Source organism: Aegilops tauschii, chromosome 3 (genome assembly GCF_002575655.3).
Source record: "Aegilops tauschii subsp. strangulata cultivar AL8/78 chromosome 3, Aet v6.0, whole genome shotgun sequence".
Lineage (NCBI taxonomy): Eukaryota > Viridiplantae > Streptophyta > Magnoliopsida > Poales > Poaceae > Aegilops > Aegilops tauschii.
Genome location: NC_053037.3, coordinates 64,563,673 through 64,573,877, shown reverse-complemented (window position 1 = coordinate 64,573,877; position 10,205 = coordinate 64,563,673). Strand labels below are relative to the sequence as shown.

General features: G+C 43.9%; 1 protein-coding gene across 1 annotated transcript; it reads right to left on the bottom strand.

Moving 5' to 3' along the window:
• Nucleotides 1-2,964: 2,964 nt before the first annotated feature.
• Nucleotides 2,965-8,188, bottom strand: LOC109778364 (uncharacterized). The gene is made up of 11 exons (XM_073510028.1): nucleotides 7,502-8,188; nucleotides 7,237-7,419; nucleotides 6,527-6,636; nucleotides 5,675-5,783; nucleotides 5,392-5,547; nucleotides 4,717-4,832; nucleotides 4,426-4,592; nucleotides 4,009-4,139; nucleotides 3,782-3,922; nucleotides 3,640-3,698; nucleotides 2,965-3,546 (listed from the first exon to the last, which is right to left on the bottom strand). The coding sequence occupies exons 1-9, from the start codon at nucleotides 8,096-8,098 to the stop codon at nucleotides 3,815-3,817; spliced, it is 1,677 nt and encodes a 558-aa protein (XP_073366129.1). The 5' UTR covers nucleotides 8,099-8,188; the 3' UTR covers nucleotides 2,965-3,546; nucleotides 3,640-3,698; nucleotides 3,782-3,814.
• Between the last annotated feature and the right edge of the window lie 2,017 nt (nucleotides 8,189-10,205).

The following is a 10,205-nucleotide window of genomic DNA, read 5'->3' as shown; positions in this document are numbered from 1 at the left end:
CCATTGTGGGTAGTCTAAAGAGCTCCACGCATGTCAATGTAGATGTAGATAATTTGCAGAACCTATGTGTGTGCTAGCAATAAAAATTACTCAAGAGTTCCAAGATAGATATTTCAAAACCTTGGAAGCACATCAAGCTTTGTAGATTACACTCGCACAGAAATCCGTGGGAGCAAGCACCCATCATTCAAATTAAGAGAAGTACCAACATAAATTAGTCATACCTGTGAGTTGACTCAGGTGTAGGGCGTGATTGATCAAGTGTCAGGGCTTCAAACTCCTTGCTGCTTACCTCATCCGCATGCTCCTTGGCGAGGGAGTACCTTGGATTGGGGGGCACGGATGCTAGAAGCAGTTGAAGGAGTTGGCGTTTGATCCATAGCTGGCGGACGTGGAGCTCGACGACGACCACGACGACGACGAGGGCTCCGCTCCATCGATCGTTAGCCCGGTGGTCACTGATCGAATCAATGCGATGTGTTTCTATGCCGAGATTAGTCGACCAGACGTACTTATCTCTGTATTATACAGACGGATCTTACATATAGCGAGGGAAGCGGCACAATCGAGATCGGCATCGACTTGTAAACCGACTCGAATTAAACCTAATAAAACAAATTTCAAAGCAATCGCCGGAGAACTCCTAGCCAGCGTTTATAGCGCCGGATAGCGAGCCGGCGCTCCGGCCCAGCAACGGTCGCCACTACGCCTAGCTCGCTCGGTTAACCGGTTGACTTCTCACAAAAAAAAGGTTAACCGGTTGAATGGTTTGACCAGTTGAGGGTTGACCATTGATTTTCGAAAAAAATGATTTGAAAAGGGAAAAGCTTACCATCATCCGGCGGATCGCAACGGCCGCGTCCGCCACCTCTCCTGTATGACACGCGTCCAAGTGACAGCCTGCATATCGTCCATTGTCGAACGCACGTCTGCAACAGGAATTATGTTTCTGAAACATATATGGTGTGGTAATGGTCTACGACAGGTTTATGTTTTGCAACAAAACCTTTGTTGCGGAAATTTTCCGCAACAAGACCTCAGTTGCAAAAAAAATTTGCAAAAAAACCTCAGTTGCAATTTTTTTCTGAAACAAAACAGTTATTGCAAAAAAATCTGCAACAAGACCTATATTGCAGAAATGATTCTGCATCAAGACTTGTGTTGTCGTGATGAAGGAATGCTTGGCTCGCTCAATGCGGCAAATCCGACGGCTCGTGACCCGGCTGATCTCTTAAATTTTAAAAAATCATAAATTTCAAAGTCCATTGACTGTTGACTTGGTCGTTGATCTTTCAAAAAAAGTTCATGTATTCCGTCAATTTGAAAAAAGTTCACGTGTTCATGAATTTTAAAAAGCTCGTGTATTTTTAAAAAGATCGTGAATTTGAAAGAAAAAATCACATGTTCCACGGATTTGAAAATTTTCACAAATTCGAAGGGGGGGAATCATGTATTTGAGGAGGGAAGCAAAAGAATGACTTATAGCTTTTTGCCTAGAGGAAACACAACTTCATGCGCTGCATGTTGTCACAAATTATTATCTAGGTTCCCCCCCCCCCCCCCCCTGCTTACGCAACTTCAATCTCAGAGGTTTTAGGCCGGAAGATCGCAAGTCACTAGCGCTTGTGTGGGATCGGATGAAGGAGGTTATAAGAAACTGCCGCAACCATGGGATGGAAGAATGATTAATTCTTCAAATATTTTATAATGCTCTTAATCCCATGTCGAGAACCATGTTTGATACAACTGTAAGAGGAATTATTATGGGAAGCCCTATTGAGGAGGCCAAGAAATTTTATAATGATCGTATGAGGAGACCATAAAAACTGATGAATTGATCCACACCACAAGAGATAAGGAAGAGGTAAACGTGAACTCAATTACCAATACAGATATTAATGATGTCAAGTTTATTGCTCACAACAATTATAATCCTAATTGGAAAAATCAACGGAGTGCTCCAGGCAAGAGCTCTTCCCAACGCATTTAACGCTCCTTCACATTCTCGCGCTCACGTCGCAAGCTTCATGGACGGCGACCAACTATCCGCAACTCGGTGCTTTGCTCGTGTGGCTTCTTTTGTGTTGTTAGCTAAATAAACCTGATCTCTTTTTTTTGGTGGATTTAAGAAAGTTCACAAATTTGAAAAATACTCATGAATTCTAAGAATGTTCACAAATTTAAAAAAATTGAATTTGAAAAATGCAAATTCAAAAAAAGTTCATGAATTCAATAAATCATGAATTCAAGAAATGTTCATGAATTAAAGTTCACAAATTTGGAAAATGTTTGCGAATTTAAAAAATGTTCAAGAAAATAAGAAAGTGTCAAATTTGAAAAATATTTGTGTTTTTAAAAAAGTTTCAAAATTTTATAAAAACATGAAAATTAAAAATAAAAAAAAAACTAGCAATACCCATCATGAAATAAACTAGATAAAAACCACCCCATAAAACCAGGCGGTGAGACTAAATAGGTTGGTCTGCTTAAGAGAACTGACTAAGAAGAGGGTGTGTGTCCCGTAAGCGCCAAATAAAATTTGCAAAGACAAGTCGTCTAGAGGCGCGGCTATGTGTCGCTTATGGCTATCCCGAGCGCAGTCCTGGCGGTTGTCTAGCATTCTTGCATCTTCATGGCTGATGATGTAATTAGGGGCCTAGTTTCTCGGCCCAATTATTTCTTTGATTTGGGCTGAAAAACAAAGCAAAGAGCGTCGGTGTAAAACGGAGGGCTACTCGCCGTTCACTATTGTATGATGTTTTGAATATTTTAACATATAAACTATATTCCAATTGAAATGAGAGAATAAATACACTAAATTCCTCTATATACATTTGATTCAAAAAAAGTTGCATCTTATAATAGTGAACAGAGGGAGTACATAATTGTCTATTTTGTTCACCAGGTATGAAAACATGGAGATTTACAGGTACAATGGATCACAACCACATGTCAACATTTCAATTTTTATTTTCACAACCACATGTCGACATTTCAATTTTTATTTCCCGAAATATAGGTACAGCCCAGGATTCGAAAAGGCATTTTCGATTCCATCTCCAGTTCTCCACCATTTGCGTTTCTAACTTAACGGGTCTTACATGTTCCTTGAAAGTACTCAACGACATCATCATCAATCAAAAAAAGGAAAAATTGTACACAGTACATGCCAACCACGAACCAAAATTCAGTCGAACAAAAGAACGAGCCACGATTCAGCATCAGCTATGGGAGGAGTCAAGGATGTCCCGGAAGCAAATTTAAATTCTGACACACCATCGTGAAGAGATCAGACAAATTCATCCATTCTTTTCTTACTGCTTACAGAATGTATCGCCTGCGTGCAAACAATGAGCAAAACCTCAACAACTGTCGAAGATTTTCCCAGAGTCCTTCTATAGGGCGCTTCCAGTTCCGGGGCTTCAACCCACACAGTACGTCACATTCGCGTTGTGTGCCTCTTCTGCTTGAGATATGCTAACTGAACAATACATTCAGCAATCAGGGCGTCTTGTTAACTTCAGTAAACTACAGTGCATGATATGCCTGATCATTCATGGAAAAAGAACATGTTCCTCAGTTATGCATGCACACATACCAGATAAAACGATATTGAAAATGTTAAATCAAACAACTCACCGCGTGGATATTATACTCTATCTCAAAAATAGGTGTACCCCATTTCAGAATATGAATCTCTGAACCACAAGTAGAAGGATGGTTACACCTTATAAGAGCAGAAGAATAAGTGATTATGCAGGATAAGGAAGCAAATGAAAACCTTCTGGTGGCTCTAGCTGAACAGAACTGAAAATCAGCACAGCTCCAATAAGCAAACACACTCAATATGAGGAGTGTGGGGAAACATATCGACAGGTATTACACGCTTCAGCTCGTAGCACCCTCTCAGGCCTTTCTCCTCCTGCAGGCAAATTCATTGGAGAAGCAGCTAAGCATTGCAATGGACCCAAAATATGAGAAAGCTGGTAAAAGTAGCAGCAAACATACCACGCCATGACATAGATAGTCCAGATCCCGTGCACAAGTAGCTGGATTACACGAGACGTACACTATTCGAGGGGCTTTAACTTCCAGCAGCCACTTGATTAACTTCATGTGCATCCCAGGACGATTAGGATCTGAAGAATTCATCAACAAAAATTAGGTCTTAACAAAACAGACTGGAATTTCATCTGATAGATCATAACTCTCTAAATTCCAAAATATCTCATGCATGTCGGTTGCATAAGTTCAGCAAACAAACAAACAAAAAATCTATATCTAGAGGTGATATTAGCAGCTAGTGAATATTTCAAGACAAAATTCAGAAAGCATTGTGGTTTTCACACAAAATTTCGAGGGAGAATCAGGAGACTAGTGGATTCTGGTGCCAAAGAGTTACAACAAATTCTAAGAAACACAAACCTGATATGATTATGTCAGGCTTTGGAAATTCCTTCCCAAATGTTTCATTGATTTTGTTAAGGTCTCCCTGAACAAATGTAGCATTACTGATACCATTCAACTGCGCATTCTTTTGGGCATCCGCAATGGCTTCAGGGACAACTTCATATCCATAAACATGCTTTGCACTGGGCAAAAGAAGAATGCTTAGTAACTGTAGATTTATGTTAACCAGATATAGAAGTTAGCCAGTGGTTGGTAGCTGTTGCTAACTTGCTATCTCACAATAGCTACCACCACAAGGACGCCTACCTTCTAGCAAGAGTCAGTCCAATGGTTCCAGTTCCACAAAACAAGTCAAGAACAATCTCAGAGCCATCTCCTTTAAGCCCAGCAGAATCTCCAATAAGCTTATAAAGAACATCAGCCTGCAAGAAAACCATGCTACTTTCATATGCAGACATGGGGAACGTATTGATAAAATTTGAAGTACTAAACATCCAGTACACCACCAGAAACTGACTTCATTTCAACAATCATATTTCTAACATTCAGTAGTTTCTTCAGCTGAGTAAATATGCAACCTCCTCATATATGCTATTTTTTAAGCTACTAGCAAGATGCCCGTGTGTTGCACGTAACATCAAGATGCATTTGTATGAGTAGTTTATCTTCTGAGAGAAAAGGATGAACGAGGGAAGGCCTTATTTGCAAATGTGGAGAGGGGTGTGGGTATCTTTTTGCAAAATTGCCATAGTTTCCTTCCTATCCGTCAGATATAAATCGGACGGCCTATATTGCAGGATGGCAGGCACACCATCATCACCAACTCTGTTTTTTATAAGAGTATATAGATATAGATTTGCATGCTTCCATTGAAATTAAACAGCCTAAAAACATAGGAGACGCATGACATGACATGCTGCAATGATGATTAGAAAAATATATTACCATGCTCTGATTCATGCATTTATAACATAAACAAACCTGTTTTGTATTAGTCTGGAAAAAGGAGTTGGCAGATATCTGGAATGTAAGTCCTCTCAACATTTCTGTAATGGTCGGTTTCCCGTACAAGGTATATTCTTGCTCACCCACGGATGTATTGCCAACAGATGTATTCACATTATTTACGACACTTACCTACATTAGCAGTACATGAATATCAATACTGGTCAGCCAGGATAGTTGTGGCATAAAAGAGTTCTATTGGGATATATGATTGGCGAAGTAGATTAAACATCATGTCACGAAAGATTCAATTATGTACCACTTCAGATATTTTTGTGATTCTATCCACAAGAGGCACCAGTAGCTCAGGTTTATAACATGATGTCACAAAATTGACCATCACTTCTGGAGCTCCAGTGCTGACATTTCTGAAAGGAAAAAATGGAATCTTTAAAGCGTCCATCAGACAAAAAGATTGCTCAAAAAGTAACAAAAAGGTTGAATGGCTCCTTTGTTTGGTGGCAAACAACATGACCTGCCCCTGCCTTAGCAACTATACTTTTTTAACTGGAAGATTTGTAAATAATGCCTTTCTAGATATCAATATATGGCCAAACAGCTAATGAGGCCAAAGATACAAAACGGAAAATTTCACACTTTATCAATTTAATTTGTTATGGTATACTAGTTTATTTGAGTGCATTGTATCAGTACCATTCTGTCGTTATGTTGTGGCAATAATATTAATATATCTACAACTATACTATGCATAAAATTTGCATGCAGTAAACAGTAAATATGATACTCCTTCCGTTCCATAATGGCGTATAGATTTTTTGAGAAGTCAAACTTTGCAAACTTTAATCATGTTTATATAGAAAACTATTTATATCTAAGATACCAAATATATAAAATATGAAACTACATCTTATGTTGAATCTAAAGATTTATTTTTGGCATTCTAGATGTAAATATTTTTCACCATAAACCTGGTCAAAGTTCGTTAGGTTTGACTTTTCAAAAAATCTATATGCACTACATTATGGAACGGAGGGAGTATCATACTATGAATCAAAACGCACATCCAGATTCATGGAAAGTGATATATACAGCATCAGCTGCATTACTGTTGGATCAAGTGGGGAAAAAACAATCAGATGGGCCACCATACCTTCCAGTTCGTATCATTAGATGCTTGAGAAACCCAGTGTGCTTGTAGACATCGTAAGGCGTGAGGCCAAGAGCCGGATCCGTCCAACTTCCTTGAACAACTGCAAGAACCTATGGAAATTAGCAATTAATCAATTCAACATTCCCTGTAATCAAACACCAAAAACGAATGTGCTATGTGCTCACCAATTCAATGATAGAACAGTGACATAATCACACACACAAAAAGTGAACAAACAAACAAACAAAGCCAAACTACACCAGACCTCTACCACCACCAGTTAACACAATGGTGCCAGAAATATAGCCAAGCTCACTAGTTCCCCAACGGCACAGCATCCGCAATGCAATACGGCACAACCAGTCTAGCTTTGACACAATCACCAGATTACATAGTTCTAAAACTTCTAATAAAGAATGATCCTAAGAGTTGAAAAGGTAGATTTAAGAAATATACTTCAGCATATAAGCAAAATCATCTTAGCAATGCATGTGCTTGTTTTGTCTGATATGGCAATACATTTCCAACGTTCAGAGGATTAAAAGTCATAGCTTTAGAGTATCAAGCTAACCAGCCAGAACAGTATGCATGCTGCTACCACCAAACTAACAATTCAGAGTTATATATCTCTACCATCCGACATACCAACCAATCAAATACTCTTTTCTCAGGAAGTAAAGCAAGTACATTCTCATCAACAAGTTCATTACCTTATCTGCCGGCTCACTGTGCAGCAAGCACGTCTCGACGTGAAGCACCTTGTCAAAGAACCCTGGTGCATGGAGGCCAAGTGAATAACCATCAGTCTCCAACTCTTCCCCCTTCGACACCTCCTCTTTCTCCTCCTTCCACTCCCTTTTCATCCACCTCTTCGTCCCAAACGAGAACTCCATCTACAAACATGGCAGCAAATGCATCACCTCCCACACCCCAAACCCTTCCTAAACCCCCAAAGGCCCAAACCCCAAACCTCACCTTGTTCCTGTACCGAAATATCTCGTCGCACGGCACGATGGGCTTAAGGACGGCGTCTGAATCCGAGCTCTCCAGCTTCCTGGGGTCAAACTTGCCGAAATTTACCAGCAGGTCGCGGACCTGGACGTACTTGTGGTGGATTTGCGCAGAGTAGGCGAGGGACTGGCTCTTGCAGCCGCCGCAGTCGGCGGCGAGGGGGCAGGGGGCCTCGACGGCGTCGTGGTGGGGCGAGAGGGTCTTGAGCTTGGCGGCCTCGGCGAAGGCGCCGCGGCGGAGGCGACGGACGCGAGCCACGAGGCGCTCGCCGGGGAGAGCGCCGTCGCAGAGCAGGACGAAGGAGGAGCCGTCGACCTTGCAGACGCCCTTCCCCTTGAAGGCGAGCCCCTCGCAGGTCAGCTCGAGGATCTCGTTCTTCTTGGGGAAGTACCCCTTTCCGCGTGGACGCGGCGGCGGCGGCGGCTGGGACGGGGTGGGGGCAGGCGCGGGGGCTTCCGAGGCAGCGGCCGCGATGGAGAGGAAGCGGCGGTGATGGTGGAGGGGTATGCGGCGGCGGAGGAGGGTGCCGGAGAGGGGGGAGAAGGCGCCAGCCGCGGCCATCCGGGCGGCGGCTGTGGCGCGGTGGGGATTGACGGCGGACGGTGGAGATGGCGCGTCAGAGAAGCCGAGGATGGTGGTAACCACTCTGTCACGACGGGCCCACTGTTCAGTTAGCAAACCACCACACCGGTGGCAATTTGCAGTGCGGACCCTTCTGAACTGCAATATCTGATCATTTTTGGAGCGCTAAATTGTGCACTACGCAAAGCCATGTAATCGCGGGTTGCATTAATATTCTAGCGAATTAATATGATTCAGTAATTGCATACTAAAGATGGATTTGCTCTTTGGATTAGCATTTGTTAGCTTACTAAAGAATAATATTTTATTTGGTAACCCAATAAAATACGGGAAAAGTTGAGACGGATTTGAAAACCCGAAACCAATTAAGGCATGCTTGGTAGAGCCCGCTTGGTAGCCCAGTAGCCCCTTCCCCCCTCCCGATTCCCGTCATAACCCATACGCCGAACCCAGGAGTCAAAGTGTCAAATGCACCCAGGGGAGGGAAACCCACCAATGCATTTGGTCGCATAGTGGCTGGTGGTTTTCCGGCCCGATGCGTGTTGTTTCCGCGGGGGAAGTAGCGCCCCCATCTTCCTCCGACAACATCCCCCAGCGCTAGCCTCCGAGTTTATTTGCCCTCTATCGATGGCCCAACGGTCGCCTCCTTCCCCCCGAGCTCCACCCCGCCTCAAAGCTTATGTCCCCTCAAGCGACGTCACAAGTATCTTCATCGTCATTCAACGAAGTTTACTATCCTCCTTGTCCTCATTCTTCCACCTTATTTTGCTTTTCCATGTGGATGCTTTCCCTACCCTTCTGACAAGCTCTTTGTAGATCCACATATGCCATTCATTGTGGTAGCCTCTTGAATTGTAGGACACGTTTTGATATGTACTCGTATTTTACTTTGCTACATATCTAGTATGCATTTAGGGCTATTGTCTGTTTCAATTTTTTCCGTAATGTGTCATGCTTCGTTAGAAGCCTGCCTAACGTTGCAATATACACGCCATTTTTTGAACTATGTAACATCTTTGCTAACCAAATTATTCTATAAAATATTATAGCTTCATGAATCATAAGGCACGTTTGGTTCCTAGCCACACTACTAGGAAAAGGCCTGTTAGTGGCGCATCTATTTGTGCCATTAATAACGCACTATAGGTGCGCCACTATCACCATGCCACTAGTAACAAGTACTAATGGTGCACCTCTGGTGCGCCATTAGTATTGCAGGTAACTGTTGGGGATCGTAGCATAATTTTAAAATTTTCCTACGCTCACCAAGATCCATCTATGGAGTATACTAGCAACGAGGGGAAAAGAGTGCATCTACATACCCTTGTAGATCGCGAGCGGAAGCGTTCCAATGAACGTGGATGACGGAGTCGTACTCGCCGTGATTCAAATCACCGATGACCGAGTGCCGAACGGACGGCACCTCCGCGTTCAACACACGTACGGTGCAGCGACGTCTCCTCCTTCTTGATCCAGCAAGGGAAAGGAGAGGTTGATGGAGATCCAGCAGCACGACGGCGTGGTGGTGGATGTAGCGGGTCTCGGCAGGGCTTCGCCGAGCTTCTACGAGAGGGAGAGGTGTAGCAGGGGAGGAGGGAGGCGCCCAAGGCTGTTATCCACCTGCCCTCCCTCCCCCCTTTATATAGGCCCCCTGAGAGGGGGGCGCCGGCCAGGATCCCATCTGGATGGGGGGCGGCGGCCAGGAGGGAAGACTTGACCCCCAAGGCAAGTGGGGCGCCCCCCCACCCTAGGGTTGGAAACCCTAGGCGCAGGGGGGAGGCCCATGGGGGGCGACCCAGCCCACTAAGGGCTGGTTGCCCTCCCACTTCAGCCCATGGGGCCCTCCGGGATAGGTGGCCCCACCCGGTGGACCCCTGGGACCCTTCCGGTGGTCCCGGTACAATACCGGTGACCCCCGAAACTTTCCCGGTGGCCGAAACTCGACTTCCTATATATAATTCTTCACCTCCGGACCATTCCGGAACTCCTCGTGACGTCCGGGATCTCATCCGGGACTCCGAACAACTTTCGGGTTTCCGCATACTCATATCTCTACAACCCTAGCGTCACCGAACCTTAAGTGTGT

Excerpts from the sequence above, each read along its gene's own strand:
- LOC109778364 (XM_073510028.1), bottom strand. The coding sequence starts at position 8,098 with ATGGCCGCGGCTGGCGCCTTCTCCCCCCTCTCCGGCACCCTCCTCCGC. Across the intron at positions 4,833-5,391 it reads TCCAGACTAATACAAAACAG|GCTGATGTTCTTTATAAGCT; the intron begins GTTTGTTTATGT and ends GTTTTCTTGCAG. Across the intron at positions 4,593-4,716 it reads GGACTGACTCTTGCTAGAAG|TGCAAAGCATGTTTATGGAT; the intron begins GTAGGCGTCCTT and ends TCTTTTGCCCAG.